Genomic DNA, 25,484 nt, shown 5'->3' with positions numbered 1-25,484 from the left:
AGAGGGGGCAACTGGTCAAGGAAGGATTTTTTTGGGTATAGGTTAAAAAGACAAAACTATCCCCATTATTAAATTAGGTGGTGTAGTACTTACGAGGGCAAATAATGAAAAACAAAAATGGATACCTTGCTAACTTACTACCTTCATGTAGTATGTTATATATATATAACAACAATAAAAGAAACAAGACCAGTAATACTGGGAGGTGGGAGGGGGACATGCTGAGGGGATCATAAAATAAAGGATCACAACAGTAAATAAGCACCTTGATCAACCGATATACTTTGAACAAATAAGAACAAGTAACCACAGTAAAAGAAAGTACACGGCATCACCCTTCGTGCTTTTACTCTCAACCTCACCATATGAATCAAATAGAAATGACACAGCATCACCCTTCGTGCATTAACTCTCTCATAACATGGCACGACATCACCCTTCGTGCATTAACACTCACAAAACATGGCACGACATCACCCTTTGTGCATTAACACTCTCCCTCATCAAAACAATGAACAATAACAACAGGGAGATAGAAATATCAAGAACAAGTCTTACTTCAACATTTGGTTCCACCAATACCAACCTCAATTTTGAATCAATACCAAAATTCGTAAACATGATAAGAACGATCAACATAACGATTAACTAGTCTAAGCATGAGTAATATGATCACGGAGAGCTACAATTACATGAATAAGACTCACTCGTATGCTATAACTCGATAACAATGCATAGGTACTCGTCACCTCACCTATACATTGTACTCAATATTCAAACACGTTGCAAATAGACAAATACGACCTAATCCCTCAAGCCAAGGTTAATCACGACACTTACCTCGTATAACGGCTAAACTCAAAGCTCAACCACGGCTTTTCCTCACAAATGAGCTTCCAAACCGATAGAATCTAGCATATTACCAACCAAACGATTCAAATTAAGCCTTATGAACTACCCACGATCGTAAAGAATTCAATTTAGGCCGTTATTGAAAAAGTCAACAAAAAGTGAACACCCGGGCCCGCTTGGTCCAAACCCGAAATTCCGACCAAAATCTGATTACCCATTCACCCCTGAGCATGGATATATAATTGGTTTTGGAATACGACCTCAATTTGAGGTCTAAATCCCCAATTTTTGAAATCACTAGTTTCTACCCAAAAATCCTCAATTCCACCATAAAAACCTTAGATTTTAGGTTGAAATCCTGTAAAATATAGTGAAAGATTGAAAAAACTAGTTTATAATCACTTGCCAATGATTTGGGGAAGAAGAAGTCGTTGGAAAATCGCCTCTTATGTTTCTAGGTTTGAAATTTTGAAGAATTAGAGAAAAATCTGGTCTAAGTCATATGTTGTTCAGCTACAGATGTCGCATTTGCGACCTGGGCTTCACAAATACAAAGGAACCATCGCAAATGCGAAGCCCTTCACACCTCTACTGTCTTTGCAAATGTGATGATTAGTCTGCAAATGCGAACCCTGAAGCCTCCGCAAATGCGACCCAGTGATCGCATTTGCGATCATTTCCTACCCAACACCCACTTTGCAAATGCGAACTTTGGTTCACAAATGTGAAACCTAGCCTTCCCAGCCACTATTCGCAAATGTGATGAGTGGATCGCAAATGCGAACCCAATAGTGGTCGCAAATGCGAGGATTGACCTCGCATTTGCGAGGTCTGAGGCCTGCAATAAAAATCTGATACACCAGCAGCTTCTCCAAGTCTAATTTCACTTTATAGCCTATCCGAAACTCACCTGAGCCCTCGGGGCTCTAAACCAAAAGTACACACTAATCTAAAAATATCATACGAACTTGCTCGCGCGATCAAATCGTCAAAATAATACCTAGAACTACGAATTTGGCACCAACTCAAATGAAATTTTCAAGAAAGCTTTGAAACTTCTAATTTCTCGACCGGACGTCCGATTCACGTCAAACCAACTCGTTTCTCACCAAATTTTACAGAAAAGTCATAAATATAGTATTGGACCTATACCGGGTTCCGTAACCAAAATAGGGACCCGTTATCCAAGAAGTCAAACATCTCAAATGCATTTAGCCTTTAACTATCAAATTTCGACAAAGTTCGATATCTCATGCTAGGGGCTTCTAATTTTGACTCTGGGCATATGCCCGAGTCCCAAATCATGATACGGACCCACCGGGACTGTCGAAATACTTCGGTCAGTTTACCAAAAATATTGACCGAAGTCAACTCAAATGAAGTTTTAGTCAAATTTTCTCATTTTTAACAGTTTTAACATAAAAGCTTTCCGGAAAGACGCCCAGACTACGCACGCAAGTCGAGGAAGACCTAAACATGATTTTTAAGTCTTTGAATCATAGAATTAAGTTTCAAAACACGAGATAACCTTTCGGGTCATCATATAAACAATTTTTAGTAAAACTAAACATGCATATAAATTAAATTCTATATATGTTCTTACCTATGTGGTTTTGCATATTTTCTTGAATTTGATATATCTTTAGGTAAGAAGTCATATCCATCAATCTTCAACTTGTGGTCGTCTTCTCGATGAAAGCTTAGTTAAATGAGTTCTCTAAATTACACATACAAGTTATTATGACTTATGTCTTTACAAGCCATCTCAACTTCTTATTTTATACACATGTTTATTAAGTTTAACTTCTTTTTCTCACATGGTTTTCGGTATTCACTTTAGGGTTCGATTAATTCAGGTCCTGCTAGAAAGTCTCACCTTAAGGATTAAGACGTTTTCTACTAAAAGTAATTTTACACGTGAGGCTTGAACGCGATATCTCTAGTTAATGATGAAGAATTACTTGTCACTCCATTACAACCTTTGGTGGTTACTTTTACTTTACTTAACTTTCAAAATCTAAAGTTTAATCAATATTTATTTTATTCACCAATAGATAACAACATCATGTGATTTTAGCTAAGTTCATTAATCTATTTCTATAGAGGTGTCACCACGCAAGAGTTCCCAAAACCTCATAATTATTAATCCTAAATTGTCGTCCTAATCAAAAGAACAATCATTAACTTGGTCATCTATGCATGTTACGCTACCTCCTTTTATCAAACTAGTATCAGGGTACGCGCTTTGCGCGTGTACCCTATGTTAATGAATATATAATTTTTTAAAAATACGAAAAATATTAAATAATGTGAGTTATTGAATAAAATAAAATAAAAAGTATAAGTTCTTAAATATGATGAACATTGATCATTTTTAGCCCGCTAGCTCGATAAATAAATAATAATATAAAATCCTAAAAAAATACTATAATATTAGAGTTAATACTTTATAAAAAATAATGTAAATATAAGAAGCTGTCATTTATTAGAATGGTTATAAAAAGAAAAACAAAAAAAAAGACTTCGTATGTAGGTTATCATACGAAAATTTTAATCGAATGGTCATATAAAATAAAGGTCACAAAAAATAAGGTAGAAAACCAATGTTTATTGTTATTTTATTATAATCATTCAAATTTTAATTGATAAAGTTATTTTTTTAGACCCTTGAATTATAGTAAAAGAGAAACGATAGCTGAAACCATGGTAATATCACAATGGAAGGATATCACAATGGAAGTTTAGCTTTGCTTTGAATGGCAAATACTCACGTTAGTTTTGATTTAATAAATATATTACACATCATATAATTCTATATATTAAGACTTTTACATAGTTCAAATAAAAAAATATAATAAGTAAAATTTCAACTAATTTTAACGTCCTAAAAGTTAGAAAAATAATTAAATAATTATTTTGAGTGTAAAATTAATTTTCTTGATTTCTTTTTATACTTCTTATATTTGTCGAAGGATATCTAACAATGGAAATGTAGCTTTTCTTTGGATGGAAAATTACTCACGTGAGGTTTGATAATTAATGTGTTATATGTTGCCAAATATTATGACTTTTTACATATATACTTCAAAAAAGAATTAAGGAAAGATATAATAAGAAAAATCTTAGGTGGTTTTAAAGTCCTAAAAAAATTAGGAGAAATAATGAAATGACTAATTTGTCTAGTACGAAATCAAATTTTAGAGGGTAAAAAAGGCGAACGATATTTCGCTAAGGGCCTTCGTGCTTTTAATATAGTATAGATAGATATAAATACTATGACACCAAATTAATGAGGAATTAATTTTTATATTCTCCTATTATATTGCTAATAATGCATCACAATATAAAGCAGTTGCAAAGCCAAGAATCATGACTAGTAAAATCGGATCAAGAATTTAAAAGCGGCAAAGGCACCATTATCGAATAAAAACTTGAGCATATATTGGAGAGGGAATCGAACCCAGTCAGCACATTAAAAGTTAAGTTGTGCCCCCCAAATGGACCGATGTAGTTACCTAAACTTTGATTCTTAGGGTGCCAATCAAAATATATACCTATTATTTGAAATATATACACATATATTCATATATTTTTTTCTGAGATTACCGAAGCCCGATAACCCCTCCTACACTAAGAGTAGGTTCGCCTCTAATGACAAGGGAAATCAAGAAAACACAAAAATGTTACACATTTGCATAGTATAACTTTTCGACATGGTAATTTACTTTCTATGTACAATATAACTTTCCGATGAATTAGGGGATTGAATCACTTGCATTGTATGACTCCGCCATTGCCACATCGAGGTTAATTCAAGATCTAGAGCTAGTTAATTTCTGAATGAGTATTACGTGAACAATATTTATATCCAATCCAAGCAGTAAATAATGAATTATAGCGGTGATTAATTGGAGCAGTAGGTTCTGAATACACCACATATATATATATATATATATATATATATATATAAAATTTGAAAAATTAACAGAGAGAAGCAAAGTGCAGTGTGTGTGTGTGTGATGTAATACGTATAAGTAGATTACTTGTACGGTCAACGTCTCTCATTAACAATAAATCTTTCTTTTTTTCTTCCATTATATCTGGTAATTGCATTTAGATACTCACATTAAAATCGCACAGGGAATGGTTAACTTGTATTACAGGGTTGTATGGAGTGGTTTTGGTCATTTCATGTGTTTGCTATAGTTTTATACTATATATCTAGTCATGACCTTCTCTAATTAATTCATTAATTAAGTAAATGCTTAATCAGCTTGGAGAATTAGGTCCATTCGTTTATAAAACAATAATGTGCTCACTCAGATTTGGTTTATTGAGAATTGATTTTACAACAGTTGTATTTGAATATATATATATATATATATATATATATATATATATATATATATATATATATATATATATAATCTTAAAACATTTTAGACGCTGTCACATATGTAAAATTAATACATTAGTACGTCAAAAATCAGATCTCTATGATCCAAAATATTGCAGCATCATCCCATGTGAATCTCTACCAAATTTATAGTTAGTCATTGCATTTCGACATTTCAGTAAAAAATAAAAAATAAAAATATTCACAACTTGAACTTATTACAATTTTCAGAATATTTTTCTCTTTAATTTAATGATACAAAATACAGTTTTAGACTTCACTGATACAATTAAAACTTTTAGTGATTTTTATGATAAAATAGTTGTGTCTTTACATTTCTCGTTTATCTTTTATTTTATTTTCCAAGCAATAAAATATGATTTGCTTAAAATTCATGATTTTTACAACTAAACTAATTCTGTGGGCGGTTTCGCCGGTAGAATTAGAAACCCTTCTAGTATTATGAGGCGGATTTAGAATTTTAATTTTATGGGTTCTTATACAATTCTTAAGTTAATATACAATAATAACTGGATTAACGGACTGAGTTTCAAGCTAAATATTCTTATATATTTAATAAATTTTTCAATATAAATACCGAATCTAGATAAAAGTTACTGAGTTTACGAAAACCCGTATCTAACTCACTAGATCCGCCCCTGAGTATTATAGTATCCTTAGTTATGTAATTCCAACCACTACGATAAACACATAAGTAAGTTTGGGTCTGGATTATGGTGGTTTTACTTCCTATACCAACTTTGTTGGAAAAAGTAGCTTATAAGGATAATTAGGCAATCTCCAACCCTAACACCAAATTTTATATCAAAATGGTGTAACACCAAATTTATTCCAACTGTTACACCATTTTTTACACCAAATCTTACAACAAAAAAGAATATTTTTTCTCTTTCTTCTATATTATATTATATTATTATCTTCTATTTAAATTTTATTTTTTATTTCCTTCAAACAAATTCTATCTTTTTTCTTTTTTCCATATTCATCATATATAATTCACATTCACCACTTATATAATCATTTATTACAAAATTATTTTCTTTTTATACAATTGTAATAATAATAAAATTAACTTATAATTTTATATAAATATAATATATACAAAAATTAATATATCAAAAAAATAGGATATAAAATTAAAATTATAAAGATCTTAATATAAAAATTAATTATATACACAATATATGATAAATTAAAAGTCCAAAAAAATAAAAAGATGAATAAAATAATAATAAATCAAATTTGGTGTTGATGAATAGTGTCGTAGCAAATTTGGTGCGACACTATTCACGCACTATAATGGTGCAAGATTTGGTGTTTCATTGGAGCAAAAAAATACTAATTTTACACCAAATTTAGATTTGGTGCAAAAAATAGTGCACCCTTGGAGATGCCCTAATACTAATGCCTTTTGATTGATTGAGGAGGTGCATCTGCTCCAAACCGTGACAGATAGAATTTAGATATTATGGATTCTGACAGACAGACAGATAGATTGTATATTTAATTTTATCTATATAGTTGGAGTTTAGATAAAGATCCAAAATTTAAACTTGATGACTTTAATTTTTTAGATTCTTAGCATAAAACTCATTCTATGTTTAAAATAATGGGTTTAGAATATGATATTGGTTGAAATTTTAGTGAGTTTTCACTATATATCTATGCATCGCATAAAAAATATTGAGTTCGAATGGATCTGTTGCGGAAGAGTTGCATCCATTGGTGTGTAATCTATAGTAAAAATTACGTGGGATAGCCACTTTTTAAAGTGGTATTTAGTTTTTATCCAACATTTTTAATGCTGAGAAAAAGTAGCCACTAGTCTATTAAAATTAATATGAAAAGACAGTATTACCCTTTCATAATTTCATAAAGGTAAAGCGTAGGAAACTGCTGCGTGGAAGTTTACGTTTCCCTCGTTCAAGTGGGAGTTTTCTTCTCTCTTTTAATTTCTCACCGATTTTTTAACACAATCTTTGGTAGACTGCTCGTTGTTCATAATTGTTGCCAAGAATGTATGGTTTCCTACATATTATAATGGATGAGTGTCATGACTGTCTCTATCTAGTACATAAGTAACAAAAACGGGGCAGAAACATAGGTAATAGCAAACTACGATGATTCTGGAAGAATTTTGTGCACTTCATTTGACATCAATCTTATATGTAAATTGCAATTATTATTATTATTATTATTATTATTATTATTATTATTATTATTATTATTATTTTTGTGAAAAGATACAATAACGTTTGGTTTTCTGCTACGTTATGGATCCTGAACTTACAGTTACAAATTCAAAAGTTAAGGACACTTGGTCCTGAACTTCGAGTTCCAAGTTCAAAAGTTAAGGACACTTGAACCTGAACTTAGAATTACAAGTTCAAAAGTTAGGACACTTGGTCCTGAACTTAGACTAACAAACTCAAAAGTTAAGGACAATAGGTCCTGAAGTCCTGAACTTAGACTAACAAGCTCAAAAGTTAAGGACAATAGGTCCTGAACTTAGGCTAAGAAGCCCAAAAGTTAAGGACAATAGGTCCTGAACTTACAGTTACAAGTTCAAAAATTAAGGACAATAGGTCCTGAAGTCCTGAACTTAGACTAACAAGCTCAAAAGTTAATGACAATAGGTCCTGAACTTAGACTAAGAAGCCCAAAAGTTAATGACAATAGGTCCTGAACTTAGACTAACGAGCTCAAAAGTTAAGGATACTTGGTCCCGAACTTACAGTTACAAGTTCAAAAGTTAAGGACATGTAATCCTGAAGTTAAGTTCAAAAGTTAAGGACATGTAGTCCTGAACTTAGAGTTACAAGTTCAAAAGTTAAGGACATGTAGTCCTGAAGTTAAATTCAAAAGTTAAGGACATGAGCAGAAGGGTATTTTCGTCCGAACAATTAAAATTTATTAAAGCAGTGGCTAAAGACTAAAGACATTTTAAATAGTGGCTTAATAATAAATACATATGTTATTAATGACTAACCGTGCACTTCCCCCTAATCTATAGGGTTCAACGTCAATATGCGAACTCGTGGTTGGATCTGCAACTAACTTAAATCGTCCCTTAGCCGCCAAAAAAAGAAAGTAAGATGTTTATTAAGTAATTAAGTTACAATTTGACCCATAAAATTATAGAGCAACCTGCCATGCGATTCTAAATTATAATGGGTAAAATTTAATTACTTTAACGTGATAAAAAGATAATTATATGACTTTACTGTTACAATATAGTTAGGCTTTTAAGTTCTAAATTCCAGAATTGCTAAGCCCAGCTTTTACTAGGCCCATGGAATAAGCAAACCCAAAGCCCATTTCTTCCCCATTAGGGCACAATTCAGAAATTCCCCGACCCATCTTCCCGGACAATCTCCCAGAAAATGAACGGCGATCTCGAAATCTCCGTCGATAAGCTTCCAATCAAGCGTCTAGAATTTATCGAAGAAGGCGGCGCCGAACGCTTCCCTTCGTACTCTCTCTCTCTCTCTCTCTCTAAAATCACGGACGCATATTTAGATGTTGAATTTGATAACTAATCAGTTTATGAGCTTGATATTTTAGATTTAGCCTTTGTTTAATGTTGCAGGGATATAGGATACGATGAGAAAACGGTGAATTTGATAAGGAGAATTGATTTTGCATGGGCGGTGGAGAGAGAGGAGCCTAAGAGTAAGAAGCAGAAGAAGAAAAGCAGTAGTAGTAGCTCTACCTCTACATCTTCGAAGGAGACAAGCAGTAGCAATCAGCAGCCATGGCAATGGCAGACGTTGGTGGAGAATTTGCGGTTGGCTCATCAAGAGCTTCAAGTCATTATCGATCTCATTCACACTGTAAGTTTAACAATAGCATTTCGGCTCTCCATACAGAATTTTGTGGCATTATTATCTTAGTGATTGAACTTCATTTCCATAATACTGCTTGATAGGGTCAGTTGATTTTAGCACCCAAGGGTGTAACCTAGTGGTCAATGAAGTGGGTAGACCTTGGAGATCAAGGTTCAAATCGTAACATTGATTGAAAAAATCACTAGGTGATTTCCTTGAGCTTTCGTGGGCGGAGTACCAAAATGGAGTTATTTGGTACCTCTGTTGGTGGGAGGTAACGGGTACCTAGTGGAATAGTTGACTTGCGCGTAATCTAGCCTAGTCTCTGTCGTTTATTAAAATAACCAATTAGTTGAGATTAAGGTTTAATTGTAGTTATATTTACATTTGATCCGGTGTTTGTGAGGAGTCTGGTTAAAGACTCACGTGTTAGTATAGGGATAAATGTGAGATTTAGGGAACTCTTAATTTAAAGAGCCTCTAATTTGCTTTAAAAGACAAATAATTTATTTTTCAACGAAATGAGCTTGAATAGAGCAAATGAGTAGTTAGAATTAGTCAATGCCAACTAGTATGGGATTGAGGTGTTAGGTAATTGATTGTTTGTTAGTGCATGTTAAGTGGATTGTGCCTAGCTGGTCGTGTGTTGTGCAGTTACCATAAGAGGAGAAACTGTGTGTTGTAGCTTGATGATGTGTTTGAAAGTGGAAGATATTCGTCTTTATCTATACTCATTGTTCGTTCAATGACTGTTTGTCTGTTTGCAGTTTTAGGCTGAATAGATGTATAGGGGCAGATGATATAGGGTTTGCATCACGGACAAATGTAATGTAATTTTATTATGAGAATATTACATACTCGTTTAAATGCAAATTTGAGGTTAATCATGAAAGTGGGTTGATACATTTTTTTAGTTATCAATACTAGTAAGGTAGGAATCTAGTTCAGAACATACAATTACTGAGATATATATTAGATAGAAAACTGTACACAGTACACATATATATGATTGTGTTTGTACTTGAAAAAGTGGTTAGAGAAAGGAAATTCAAGACATCCTATTAAGTATTAACAATGGAGTAGTTATTTTATTCAAAAGAGAAGCCACCTCTAAGTTGCTTCAATAGGGAATTTCATGTCTGCGTGATAAAACAAAACCTTCGGGGAAGGTCTAATGTCACTTCTGGGACTCGTTAGCATCGTTAGCGAGGATGTTTTGGCTTTTTGAATTAAATCAGCTAGGCAGCGCTTGAGCTGTTTCCTTCCTGTTTTGCATGACCACTATTATTTCCAGAACAAGTGTTAGGAAACCATAAATTCTGGTTATTAATCTCTAAACCTTCATGTAGATTATTGGAAAAGTTGTGTTCTGAATTTCCAGAAAGAGAAGTGAGGCTTTGGCAAAGTGCTGCTAACTTATCTGTTAGAGTTTTGCTTCAGAATGAGTTAGCTCAGTTTGTAGAGCATATGCTTAGCTATATTTGTGAAATGTGGTGATGCCTCATTCAATAAGGATTGCCATGTGGATTTAAGCTCTAGAAATCCAATTGAGATATGCAATGCAGAAATATCTAGCTGATGCAGTGACTTGTATTGAAGGGAGATATTGCTAATGTGGGAGTATTTCCCTAGGATATTGTAACTTTTCCTATTAACGAGCTACTTGAGGGAGTCAATGATGTATTATTGTCTTCTCTTCCATTTATTTCTTTGTTTTGCTTCGTCTGATGATATTCATGAAGTTGTGCATCACCTCAGTGCCTCTTTTTGTTCATAAGACGTACTTATCAAAAGAAATCACCTCCTCAGTTTCCTTTTAAACCTCATTGTCAATTAACCTACTTGGGTAACTGGTTCTAGATAGTGCACATGCCTCAGAGTATGTGTCTTTAGAAGGTTTCCATTTCTTTATGGTCCAGTGAGGTTTTAAAAGGGAAGCCTGGTGCACTAAGCTCCCACTATGCGCGGGGTCCGTAGAAGGACCGGACCATTAGGGTCTATCGTACGCAGCCTTACCCTGCACTTCTGTAAGAGGCTGTTTCCACGGCTCGAACCCATGACCTTCTGGTCCAGTGAGGTTATGTTGCATAAATTTGCTTATAGTCAACTTATTGAATGTGTTGCTGAACTAGCAATTGTCATTTGGGCTCTTTTGTGATCCTTTCACATGGATAGTATTTGAGTGTATTATTATGTTGTGATGAAGCACTGACCAAATCACATGTTTTAATTCTGTTCTCAAAAAAATTAAATTGGGTATTATATAAGAAAAAGAAGCAGAACAAGCCATGACTATCTTTTGATTTTTCCAAGTTTAGTGAATTTGATTCAATGGTTACTCTGCCCCCTTGATTTTATTATTAGTAATTATGTGATCCAGTTTCATCGATAATTTGTAGAAGAAACATGGATAGGATGGCATCTCAATTTTCACTTCATTGTCAGAATGATAGAGACAACTAAGTATTAGAGAATTCGACTTAAGCTTTTGGCTTAATTTTAAGGTGGCATGAAATTGTTCAGTCCATTTGCCTCCTTCAGTCCCTTCATGCCCACCTTTTCTAGGCAAAATAAGCTGAATAGATTAGTCCAAAGGGAAAGTGTGAATTATTTATTGCATTACTGACTCTGATGTTCTGCATACAGGTGGAGGCAAACGATGCAGTGACAGTGGCTGGCATGACCAGGCCAAAGCAATTGCCTAACGAGCATCTGTCGGACCTTGCTGTCTCCATGGCTACCAAGCTGCAATGCTTCCGTGTATTTTTCTTTGTCCCTTCTGCAAGGTGTTTTGGTTGATCTATAGTTCTAGGATTGAGTTAAACAAATAATCCACTGAATTATTTTTTAATCTTATGGTTGGTAGACAGCATTCGTGGTTTTTTTCTTATTTGAATTATGCACTTCAGCATTAAAGCTGTATGCGTATCATAATTTTGTTTTTCTTTTGCAGCATTTGGGGAAATATTTTAAGCAGTCTGCCAAAGCATTGGAACAACAAGTTGCTAGAGAAGCAAGATTCTATGGTGCTCTTATCAGGTTTGTTCTTTTTGGCTACTAATGGTATTAGTACATTGGGGAACAGACCTAGTCAATCATTTGGACTACCGTGTCTTTATGCCTTTCCTCAAAATTTTGTCTTTGTATTTCCTGATGAGCGGATAGATTGCAGCAAAATTGGAAGGTTAAATGGCATCGGATGGTTGCTGCTGCTTCTGGAAATGAAGGGTTTTACATTGATTTATTTGACAACTCATTATATGATCCGGCAGTTGCATTTCGCCCATCTTCTGCATCTGTGGTGCGTGTTGAGCATGACCCAGCTGGGATGCTGGCAGTGAATTTGCCGTCAAATTCCTGCCGCACTCTTCAATTTGAGTTTCTCGGTGCAAGAGCACCTAGTGGCATCATAAAAGAAAGCAGAACAAAACCAAAGGGCTCTTTTGAGGTTTCTTCTGGAGAAACTAAGAGAGAAAAAACTGATGATGAGCATGTGAGAGAAACTCACTCAACCCTCCGTGAAGTTCATCGAGCAATCTTTGATGAGCAGGTATATTTCTAGGTTCCCTCCTTTCGCTTTCTCATACACTTTTAGTTTTATTTTTCGTTTTTTTTGTGACCTAATTCTATGTCTGATTATTTTAATGGCCCTCATTGCAGGTGTTTGATTTGGTTAATCGTGAAGCATTTAATCCAGCTTTGGGTGTTGACGTGACAGGAATACAAGAAAACTTGTTACGTTTAAGCATAGGTCAAGGAGCTTCTCTGTCAATTTCACTTGTGCCATCTACTGAAGATGATCAGACTGCTAATGCTGTGGCTGATGAGCATTCTGAAACTGCTATTGTGCCTCTTGAATCAGTTGATGCTTCAGAGCTTGATGAAGGGAAACTTGACTTTAAGAAGTTGGGGTTTCCCAATCGAATTAGCTTTGAAATTTATTTGCAACAAATTTTTCATGAACATGTGTTTATAAAAGCCAAAAAGAGATTATCATCTTTGGGTAAAACTCAAACGTCTGCTCCGCCCACGAAAGATGGCCCTAATCTTTTGGGACATTTCTGCGTCTCTCTAGCTCATAGGATCTTCTCAAACAAAGTCCTTGCGGAGCTTGAAAGTCTGGTATGACCTTACCTCTTTGGGTTTATAAGCTGCCAGGCAAAGTAATCATTATGTATCTCAAGAATTTCTTGTTCTATCTGTAGGTTAGCAGGATACCATATGTCCAGTTGATATCGCATCCCAGTTGGCATTCTCGAAGATCATCATGGACGCTCTCCATGAAAGTACCTGATTCGATTCTCCACGCAGGAAGCCTGTCTCACTCATCTGACTATGTAAAGAATGTGAAATCTCACTTTCGTACGAAAGTCATGGTACGTGATGATTGCATCAGTCTGGAAGGGGAAGGTGCTCCTAATGTTGTTGGCCTCTTCAAAGGGAAGCCTGATATTACGTGCCCCATGAACAGATATGACTGTGACTTGTCAGATCTTCCAATGATACTGTTGCAGCAGGTCTGTGTCCTCCTCCTCCTCCTCCTTTTACTTTTGTGTTTTAATATCTGAAAGTTTAACATACTATGAAAAAGAGTTCATTTTCTGGCCTGATAAACTTCTGTTCTTCCTAGAACTTGCTCCTCTTACTTTTCTGTGATTGCGTTGAACCATCCAAGTTCTTTGAATCTTTTTTTGTTGTTTTATTTCTTGGAAGATTTATGACACGATATTACAGACAAAAACCTAATATTTAATTGGAGAAGGATAGAGGGCTGCGTATTATCCACCAAGTTTCGGACCGTGCGCCAGTTGGCCCTCAGAGATCTCTTGGTTATGACAAAAAGAAATACAAAAAGCACCAAAACTGTACCCTCCCTTTTCTATTAACAAATCGGTATACAATCTACATTAGAAGGCTATGCCACTTCCTTCTTGCAGAAACGCGGTCATCAACATATCCTTAATTCAAGCTATTATTTTCCACAGGTTGCCAGCCAGGTGATACGGTGGCTTCACGAGGAAGCTCTTATGGTTGGTATCAAAGCAAACCGGGACTTCTTATCCTTGTCATTTGAGCTAGAGCAAGGCGAAACACTCTGTCTGGTGGCACATGTGGACCCTGAAGATCTTCAAGGATGTATTTCATGGTGGTTGGTGATGGACGACGAATTCTCTGAAGAAAGCAAACTTAATATGGACATCAACAATGGTGAATCAGAAACAAGGAAATTTCTAGGTTACTTATCTTTGGAAGTGTTATACTCGACCTTAATGGATATGGTAAGCCTAAGTAGTACTGCAGGCCATTGAGTTGTCTGAAACTTTTTGTACCTGTAATTGACTAGCAGATTTTCAAATTCCCGCGTCCACGATTCAGAAGTTTTTCTGTCTCCTTTTAAATAGTGTTGTTGCAACTAGAATTCTACTGTTTAGCGAAAAGAACATCCCCATTCGAAGAAGAATTATCTGTACAAATTTGTGTAGCTGACAATATCATACATCCAATAGCTCATAGCTAAATCATTGTGGATTCAATTTTGCCGAGTAAATTGTTTGTTGGGTTGTTTCCATCAGTTGGAGAAACTTTTAGGTACTTTAGTATATAATATAGAGTTTTCTTGTTCTCCTTTGTGTAAATATATTGTTTTCTCCTGCCTACAATTCTTGCAAAAACCACTTAATGCATACATCATTTTGCAGATAAAAATAATTTTTAGTCTGATTTGGTGAGAAAATGTTTTCAAAGTGTATCTTTTCAAGTCAAGTTTTGGCAGTTTTCAATCATCAAAACATTACAGAAAGAAGCTTAATCAAGAAACCTTCCCTTTTGTGGCTGTAAAGAGTGGAGTTTGCATTTTAATTAGGTCTATTTCATTTGTCTTTATCTAAATCATCATCATTCATCAATACTTATTAGAGATAAACCAAACACTTCATCACAATAAATAAGATACAATTTCTGACAAGACTTCCAAACCACTAATAAGAGAAGCTTCATCAACATGAACTCCACTCAAATCTATCTTAAACCAATACTCCATATAGTATACCCATTTGTAGTTGTTACCATTATAATATCATCCATAGAGGCAATGACATATATGAAGAAAAGCTGACTTCCAAGTTCATTCTAGAAAGTATACATGTCAATATAAACTTACACAGATATAAACTTACACAGATATGATGTTTATGCCAAACCAATGAATACAAAAGAAATATATTTTGTACGAACATTTATCATTTAGTTATAGTTAGGTAAAATGTACTTTTATTTTAATATATATTAGAAGAATTAACTAAATAGCAGTTCATTCAATCGCTTAAATTAAAAATAATCGGCAGATGTATAATATATATATATATATAATCCATATATAAATGTGTATAAACGTATATAATCAACGTATAATATATATAGCAGCTGAAAAAAGTAATCAATGAATTCGACTGGCTATTTATGTAAAAAAAACTATATATCATAACTTTAGTTTTAACTGCTAAGATTAAATTACTTATTTGATATAAACGTCGGGTACAAAAAATTATCTACTATACACAGGTCCTCAAAAAGTCCATCTATTTAAGCTTTGTTTAACAATAATCTTTTAAATTAGATAATGAAAAGGTTCTTGATGGCCTTCCATATTTGTTGGGATGTAGTTTTTCTTGGCTCAAGTGGACATCTAAAAAAAACAAACTTTTATAAAGGTGTGGAGTTGTGGGCAAGCAAAGCATGCTTCCTTTGAACATTACTCTTGCCATGGCTCAAAAGGCAATATGGTCCTACTATTTTAAAATTTCAATTCTTGTCTCGACCCAAATATAATATTATATCTCAAAACATCTCTGATGTAGTGTCATAAAACCACTTTATTTTATTTATACCATAAAGTTAGTTTCCGTTAGGAGCAGTCACATATTGTATTGAATTTTAAGCTAATCCCAAGATGTTATTTTTTTTTAATAATTTTTTTGTATATGCATAATGAGGCATAATACTTACAGATTTTTATATGTTTCACAATCATTAACATTTTCAATGATGGAGAACAAATACTATGACAAAATAATATTACGAATAAATTTTTTTATCGAAATAAAACCACCATAAACGACATTAATTCAGCTAGTTTTAACTCCATTTTTCTTTTGTTATTAAGGGAACAATTCATATCTCTAGAGATCACAACTCAAATTATAATATCACAAGTTCAATTTGATAATCAAAAGTGACTACAATTCAATTAGACCTTTCTTACTTTCTTGCTAACTATGTAAAAACAACCTCCCCCACCCCTTTACCATATGTTGATAGATAAAGATTATTTTGTAAAATAAAAGAAGAAAAAAGCCTATCATTATAAATAACAATTTAACTTAATATGGATTTTTTTTCCTTTTAGCGAGCCTATGCGGTATATTAAAAACTTATATATTTTATTAATTATTATTTTTTTGAGCGGCTAAAAATTATATATATTTCGTATTAAGGACGAACTGGGGTCTCAGCACGAAACATAAGGTGAAACCCCCCCAAAAAAACAAGATATGGGAAAGTGATTTCTAATATTTACTGCAATAAACTTAAACTAAACATTTTAAATTTCCAAAAGTGAATCTTAATAAGGGAACTATATATTAAAAAGTTTTCAATCAAAAACATTCTACCTAAGGTACAAGAAACGAATCTGGCATTACCCAACTGTCAATCTCTTCACTACTCTCAACTTACATGCGCAGATCTCTTTCTCTCTCTCTACAAACCAAAAAAAGCCCAACCGAAGTCTCTTAAAAACCATTTATTGTCTTCTTTTCTTGTCATTAGTAACAACACTTGTTGTGCTTATATGCATTAATTGTTCATTGATTACTCTAATGTGAAAAAACCTTTGGGTTTTTACGTTTTGGGTATTCGAGAATTCAACCTAAAGAGTTCTCTTTTTTCTGGTACTGATGGGGTTTCTTGATTTATAGTAATAATCTTGCTATTTCATGAATTGAGTTGTGAAAAAGTTTTGATTTTTGATTTGGGGTTGTGAAAAAGTTTTGATTTTTGATTTGGGGTTGTGAGAATTTTGTATTCTTGATATGGGTTTTAGATATTGGGCCATTTAGTTAAGTCTTGTATGAATCTTGATTCAAGTGGGGGCATGTAGGGTATAGTTGAATGAGCTGCAATTTGGTAACTGGTGGGAGATACAGTTACTTCTTATTGTTATATAGTTGGCATTTTTTTGATTCTTTACAAGTGAATTGGGGTTGGATTTTTGTTAGGTTTTATAGAATTTTTTGGAGATTTTTTTTTCCTGGGAGCTGGTTTGTTTGATTGGCTTTTTCAGCTAAATTGACTTATGAGATAACTTGGAGGAGTTACAAAAAAGAGAAATTTGTTGATTTTTTTTGGTATAGCACAATTTTGTGTTAATATGTTTGGTGGAACACCAGTTGGTGGTGGTGGATATGTGAGGCAGCGGCTAAGTCAAGGGTATGGTTCGAGTGGCGATGATCTTGAGGATGATGCTTGTTCTAGGTTCGTTTCGCAATCAAATACAATTCCAATTCCCAGGACAAGGACATGGACTGAGATCTTAGAGAATTTTCTTTGGATTGCTTCTGCATTATTCATTGTATACTATGGTGATTGGCATCATAATTTGATTTTCCTTTTGTGGCATGATGGTCGAATTAGGAGGTAAGCCTACGAGTTCAATTTCTCCTTTGACATAGATTACTTTAGAGTAAACTATTTGTTATTCATATACCGTCAATCTTCTCTATAAAAGCCTCGTTAGTTCCGAGCATTATTTTGGCTGCTATAGCGAAGTGCTGTTATAGAGAACATGTATTATAACATAACATGAAAATTGGTTCTAAGGAAAACCTGGTCGTTATAGTGAAGTGTTAATATAAAAGATGACTGTTATAAAGAAGTTTGACTGCATAAATGTTTTGCTCACCTAAAAGGGAAAGAGGGGAAAAAGAGAATGATAAGTAAATAAACATGGAATGATCGGTTATTCTTTGAAGAGAAAAAAAACATCTAATCTCAATTCCAAACAAGTATTAGTAAAAATGGTGTAGTTTAATACTGCCTCAATTGTTGGCATATTGCTCATCTTTGATGTTTTAGTTAACTCACATGATGTGAATAGATGTAGCTAATGTTTTGGCTATTGTGCTTCTTGAATTGGATTGGTTGTTTTTACACTTGCATATGTAAACCATGTCAAATATTGTTTTGAATTATTAGTTGAAAGATTTCCAAACAAGCTTTTTCTTTGGTTGAAACAATATGCTTGTTTATAATGCTTTTATCCTGTAGCATAGCAAAAATGATTAGCAAATTCAAGTGCTTTAAGTGACTTACTTTTATGTTAGAGACACTCCAATTATTAGATGTCAGAATTGTCTAGGTACACTTTTAATTTTTAGTCATATTTTCATTTGTTTTGCATCTTCTTTTCTCTTGATAATTGGTCATTTGGATTGGCTGCATCGGACTCTTTCACTGAGTTGAAAATGCACCTGCCTTGAATACCAATTTTCTCCTTGCGTTTAGGTAGTAACCTTCGAAACCTCTTCTTTTGCTTCATTACATTCAGAGATGGAGAAACAATGCATTAAGTGTGTCGTTAGCAAGAGTGTGCACGCAATGATAAGATAATTTGAAATATACCATACAACAACAACAACAACAATAAAATCTCACTAGTGGGGTCTGAGGAGAGTAGAGTGTACGCAGGCCTTACCCCTACCCCGAAGAGGGTAGAGAGGCTGTTTCCGGGAGACTCTCGGCACAACAGGAGAGACAATAATATCAAAAAAGAAACAAAAGAAAAGGCATGTAATAACAAAAGCTAGAAAGAAAATAACAATAACACAAAACTAAGCAAAACAACAATGTGAACACAACACAGACCGCTAACAAACCTAAACAGAACTCTATCAGACTATCCGGTAAAAAAAGGGAAGAACTCTCGACTACCCCCAGCTCGACTACCCCTTAGCCTACCACCCTAATGCTCGACCTCCACATGTTCCTATCAAGAGTCATGTCCTCGAAAATCTGAAGCCTCCCCATGTCCTGCCTGATCACCTCGCCCCAATAAATCTTAGGCCGCCCTCTGCCTCTTCTTGTACCTGCCAAAGGCAACCGCTCACACCTCCTAACTGGTGCAGCTAGGCTTCTCCTCCGCACGTGTCCAAACCATCTAAGCCGCGCTTCCCGCATCTTGTCGTCCATGGGAGCCACACCCACCCTCTCCTGAATATCTTCATTACTAATCTTATCTAGCCTAGTGTGTCCACACATCCATCTCAATATCCTCATTTATGCTACTTTCATCTTCTGGATATGTGAATTCTTGACTGGCCAACACTCAGCTCCATACAACATGGCCGGTCTAACCACAGCTCTATAGAACTTACCTTTGAGTTTCGGTGGCACATTCTTGTCACACAGGACTCCAGACGCTAACCTCCATTTCATCCACCCCACCCCAATACGGTGCGTAACATCCCCGTCGATCTCCCTGGATAATTGACCCTAAGTACTTAAAACTCTCTCTCTTGAGGATGATCTGTGAGTCAAGCCTGACTTCCACATCTGCTTCCCCCGTCACGTCGCTGAACTTACATTCCACATATTCCGTCTTAGTCCTACTCAACTTGAAACCTTTAGACTCCAGGGCCTGCCTCCATACCTCCAGTCTCCCGTTAACGCCGCCTCGCGTCTCATCAATCAGAACTATATCATCAGCAAACAACATATACCATGGCACCTCTCCTTGGATATGGTGTGTAAGTGCGTCCATCTTCTAATTCACTCTAGATCGAAGAAATAAAATAGCATGTGTAGGAATACACGGAAAAATATAGCATATATGAAGTTTGGAAATTTTTCGGATTCATATATAGAGCTTGCCAAATGCCTAATTAGTTTCTTCAAACCACTAATGCTATTGGACTATGTAAATTTCACTTCTGTTTAAGGATCATTTTTGGAATGATGGATACCAAAATATACAGATATCCATGCTGTTCTTTCACATAAGCATCCTTTTATAACTTAGCAAACTGCAGCTGTTTGCCTGTTAGTAAGATGCATGAGATATCTAGGAATTACTAAAGCTGCTTGACCTTTTCACCGATAATGCTTCGAGAAAACTTGCACATTTTGGCCATAAATTGGGAGCTTTATTCATCGATTCTTCACATTTTTGTTGCAGAATACCACTATACATTGGGATGTTTGGTGTTGGTTTGAATGTTATGTTTTTCTTATATACAAGTATGTTGGCTTTGGGCGTCCGGAAGTCATATGAGAAGTGGGAGATTTCCAGTACAGCTGCCCTTCCCTTCATTACTGTGCTTGGGCTCCTATCTTTCCTATTGTAAGTGATATAATGATCACATGAATTATTTGTGCATCCAAATAGTAATACACAGATATAGTTTGAAACTTCTAGATCAAATGAGATTTACGAGTCGTTTGTTTCAGGTTCTGTTATGCTCTGTGGCCTATTTGGAGCTTGTTGACCCTTCCTCTTGTGGTATGACCTGAACTTGGCTAAACGTTATTTATTTCCGTTAATTATTGTTGTCCCTTTATTTATGTTTAACCAGTATACTAGTTGACCAACTTCAAATCACTTTTGTTTTCAATGAATCATGTAAGAGAACCAAATAACAATTGCCTACCAAAGGCAGAAACGAAAAATGTTTATTCAACATATCATTCAAGCAATGTTATTAAAAGTCATTGCTTTGTTGATTAAAACGACGAAGCGTTGCAAATTGAGAGATTATGGCTTCATAGGTGAAGCCATGTACTTTAGAGAAGTTTGTGCTTCAAATAATGGTGCACATTCAACAAGAATCAGAAACTTCTTTGAATTTCAGTTTTAAGGATGGTTTTAAAGAGTTGGATTAATCTCGGTATTATTGTATATTAGATGCTAAAATTAGTTATTTTAATAGAAATTCAATTATTGCCATTTTCATTTATTTTTCTGATTCTTAGAATGTTGGCACTGTCTTCTTGATGTATGTGGTTGTTATTGTTCCATTGCCTCCTTGTGCCGAGGGTTTTTCGGAAACAACCTCTCTACCTCCCGGGGTAGGGGTAAGGTCTGCCTACACACTACATGTTGTTGAAACATTGTTAGATATTTTTTAATTTCTGTAAATTGTGCGCTTCACTTCTCGCTTTAAAGCCCCTAGACCTTGTTGCATTTTTGTGCTTTTCGCTTTTAAAATCACTGCATTTTAGATTATTACCTCTTCCTTTCCATTTCTTGTCTGTCTTAGCAGTTTCTCACTTCTGATTGAACATTATTTGCCTTGACTTCAATGTTTTGCAGTTCACTCTATTCATGGCTTGCATGGTTATACTTCCATATTTGGTTCTCGGGTCATTCAAGCCGCAAACTGATTTGCTTCGTACAGATTAGATTCGTTGGGTTAACAAGGACAGAATTTACGTCTCACTGACTTAGCTGAAGGTGCATATAGCCGAAGGTGTATACGGGTAACGAATCATTCGTATCCATTCCAGTAGTTCAAAGTTTCTTTTTGAACGATTAGTTTTGAATGAAGTAAATATTTGTAAGTTTTGATAGTGTTTCGAAAGTGCATTGGATTCTATAATATTTTGCAACATACATGCTGAAGAAAGAGTAAATTGTTTCTCTCATGAACTGTCATGACTCACACTTTTTGGTGATAACAAATGGTGTCCTAGCCGGTTTGCACGCACTACAACTATTCTATCGGACATGCTACCTTGCAGCATTACAGGTACCGATAACTCTATCCATCAAGGCTTAGGCAGATGAAAAAAATCACTTATCTTTGTCGAGATTTGAACCTCAATTTTCCAAGTTTGAATTCGCTTTATTGACTGTTAGGCCACATCCCTGGGTGCCCTCGTCATTAGGGTTGTTCAAAACCGAATCTTAATCGTTAAGCGAATCGCAAAATTGACTTATTGGCTTTGGTATTAGGTTATCGGCTAATGGTTGGTGAATGCATTGAGAGTTTATAATTAATGGCTTAACGGTTTGGGGGTGGATCACTCAATTTTATTATCGGATAAACCGTTAACCCGTTAAGACTTTTTGTATTTATACTTTTACCCCCGTTAAGCTAAAGGTGGTTGATATGACCAAACTCGTTGCCCAAATACTACACCCGCTCCAGCTTTGAATGAATTTGATTTGCAATGACTCTGCCGGCAATTGAACTACATTGAAGAGTAGACATGAACTAGTTGGGAGAGCGTTTTATTGGGGTTCAGCTTCTATTTTTTAGTGTAACTCAGTTAGTTCAGCTTACAATACAAAATGCTTCATTTATTTCATCCAGAATCATCGCAAAGACAAAGCAAAGTCAAGAATTTTTAGCCACTATTTTGTTTGGACTCTATAAATGCTCAACTAGAGGGAGGCGAGCATCGAGCAGATGTGATACTTCACTCCAAGTTTTCCCTTATCACTAATTCTCTACTTTTTTTATTCTCTATTTGATTTAGCTGATAAACCGTTCGCTAATCGATAATCCGCTACCAAACAGTCCGATGTCTTATTGGTTGGCTAGCGGATTACTACACAATTGATAACCGATAAGTCAAACCATTAAGCGTAAATATCCGTCTGATTTGCCCCGTAAGCACCCCTACTCGTCATGACTTTTCACTTGGATACATATAAAGGAATACACCCATAATATCAAGTTCTGTGAAATCAAAACCTTATATTAGCATTTGCTCTTATTCTAATGAAATTTGTTAAGTTGGCTAGAATCGACCCTAAAAGGAGCTCCACCACTTTCCTTAAATGGAAACCTACATCATTTCATCTATTGAATTTCCAGAAGTGCTTGACTTGCAATAAAGATTGAAGAAGTCTCTGGTACATTGAGCTCAATGATTTCTTTTAAATGGTAGTATCATAATAATAGCACAATGGGGGTTATGTATATTGAATGTTCAAACTGGTTAATAGAAGTCTTGAACTAATATATTACAACAACAACAACAACAACCCAGTGTAATCCCATTTAGTGGGGTCTGGGGAGGGTAGTGTGTACGCAGACCCTACCCCTACCCTGGGGTAGAGAGGCTGTTTCCAAATAGACCCCTCTTGAACTAATATATTATGACTTTAAATTTTGGATTAAATGCTCTCATTCATATATTAATATAGCGCAATCAGAACATCAAAAAAATTCCACAAAATCAACATATATTAATACACTTAAAAAAGTAAATATAGTCATAAATTCGTGTTGCATGACCCCCCGAAACATCAAAAATTCAACTGAAAATTCATGGCGAAGTAATGAGTGTTGGTCACTTGGCCGTTTTCTAGGGAGAAATTAAAAAATAATCAGATTTACAAGTGATCATTCAAAAATAGCCACAGTTTCAAAAGTCATCAAAATTTAACCACTTTTCATGTAAAGATAAATCTCAACGAAAATACTGTTCAATCTGGAAAATACTCCAGCATAATATACTGGAACTCCAGTATACTTTGCTGGAACTCCGGTATATTCAGCAAAGTATACTGGATCCAGCAAAGTATACTGTTCCAATATAATATGCTGGAAGTTCATATACAGGTGCACCGAACTCCAGTATATTATGCTGGATCGGTCTCTATTCCAGCAAAATAGTGGCTATTTTTCAATGACTTGACAAACGCTGGCTATTTTTGAATGACCAGTCCGAAAACTGGCTAGCCCGTGCTATTTTTACCGTTTTCAATGCACCTACGAAATTTTAGACCAATCAAGGTTCGTAAAAAAATTTACATAATCAACATGTACTAATACACATGAAAAAAGTGGATATGCTTACAAAATCGTGTTGCATGACCTCGAAATGCCAGAAAATGAACTCGAAAGTCATGGCGAAGCAATGCTATTGGTGAGTAGGCCATTTCTAAGGAACCCACAAAATTTCAGGCCGATTGGAGTCCGTCAAAAAAATTCTACAAAATCAACATGTACTAACACACGAAAAAGTGGATATAGTCATAACTCGTGTTGCATGACTTCGAAAAGTGCAATAAGATGAACTCGAAAGTCACGGCGAAGCAATGAGTATTGGTCACTAGGTCATTTCCTATGGACCTTTGAAGTTTTATGCCAATCGGAATCGGTAAGAATTTTCAAAATCAACATGTATTTATACACGAAAAAAGTGGATATTCTAATAAATTCGTATTGCATACTCCAAAACACCAAAAAAATAAAGTCGAAATACCAAAAATGAACTTGAAAGTTATGGCAAAGCAATGAGTATTGGCCACTAGGTCATTTCCTATGGACCTATAAAATTCCAGACTAATCAGAGTACGTCAAATTTTGTTTATTACCAGTATGCGCTAATACACACGAAAAGGTGAATATAATCACAAATTCGTGTTGCATGACCTCGAAAAGCCACAAAATGAACTCGAAAGTCATGACGAAACTATGAGCATTGGTCACTAGGTCGTTCCCTATAGATCTACGAAATTTCAGGCCAATCAGAGTTCGTAAAAAGATTCTTCAAAATCAATATGTTCTACTACACACGAAAAAATGGATATAATCATAAATTCGTGTTACATGCCCTCAAAACGTAATAAAATAAACTCGAATGTCATGGTGATGACTTGAGTATTGGTCATTAAGTCATTTTATATGGACCTATGAAATTTTAGGCATGTCAGCATCCGTCAAAAAAGATTTTCAAAACCAATATGTACTAATACACACAAAAAAGTAAATATAGTTATAAATTCGTGTTGCATGACCCCAAAATACCAAAAAATAAATATGATATGCCAAAAAGTAACGTTAGTCATGTCGAAGCAATGAGTATTGGTCTTCACTCTCCTATTCGAATTGAACTAATTCTTTTGTTTTGCACTCAAATGTTATTACCAATTTGGTAGAATCGGCTCCTTATTTTATTTTTTCTTACTATAATTCTATTTTACTTTTCACCCTATTTTTTTAATAATTACTCTCTCCATACTTTATTTGTTTAATAATATTATAAGCTTATTAAACAAATTGATGGTAGAGTTAGACTTCTTTATAACGTCATCTTTATGTAACAATACTTTTTATAAAAGTCAAAATTTTTCGGAATCAAATCTCATATTATATTATACCATATATTTTTTATAATAGTAATTTGTTATAATATTTAAAAATATTCGGAACAAACGAGACTTGAGGTTTGACTGTATATGATATTATAGAATGACACAATTTTTCAAAATATTACTATAGAATACGATATAATACTATTTATTAAAAGAAACATATGTAACAATCATCAAAATTTTAAAAAATAATTGCCCAATTTGTCAAATATAGCAATAGACAAAC

The 25,484-nt window shown here is 34.5% G+C and overlaps 2 protein-coding genes across 2 annotated transcripts; both read left to right on the top strand.

Annotated features, from left to right (window-relative positions):
* Positions 1 to 8,541: 8,541 nt before the first annotated feature.
* LOC107829186 (mediator of RNA polymerase II transcription subunit 17) lies at positions 8,542 to 14,615 on the top strand. Its single transcript, XM_016656651.2, has 8 exons — positions 8,542 to 8,741; positions 8,859 to 9,102; positions 11,743 to 11,856; positions 12,050 to 12,135; positions 12,262 to 12,646; positions 12,757 to 13,218; positions 13,302 to 13,613; positions 14,082 to 14,615. Exons 1-8 carry the CDS (start codon positions 8,653 to 8,655, stop codon positions 14,403 to 14,405), a joined length of 2,016 nt encoding a protein of 671 aa, XP_016512137.1. The 5' UTR covers positions 8,542 to 8,652; the 3' UTR covers positions 14,406 to 14,615.
* Positions 14,616 to 16,764: 2,149 nt separating this feature from the next.
* On the top strand, positions 16,765 to 21,796 carry LOC107829185 (uncharacterized). Its single transcript, XM_016656650.2, has 4 exons — positions 16,765 to 17,790; positions 20,327 to 20,491; positions 20,599 to 20,650; positions 21,461 to 21,796. The coding sequence occupies exons 1-4, from the start codon at positions 17,525 to 17,527 to the stop codon at positions 21,548 to 21,550; spliced, it is 573 nt and encodes a 190-aa protein (XP_016512136.2). The 5' UTR covers positions 16,765 to 17,524; the 3' UTR covers positions 21,551 to 21,796.
* Positions 21,797 to 25,484: the final 3,688 nt, after the last annotated feature.

Source organism: Nicotiana tabacum, chromosome 8 (assembly GCF_000715075.1).
Source record: "Nicotiana tabacum cultivar K326 chromosome 8, ASM71507v2, whole genome shotgun sequence".
NCBI lineage: Eukaryota > Viridiplantae > Streptophyta > Magnoliopsida > Solanales > Solanaceae > Nicotiana > Nicotiana tabacum.
This window is presented reverse-complemented; position numbering and strand designations above follow the sequence as displayed.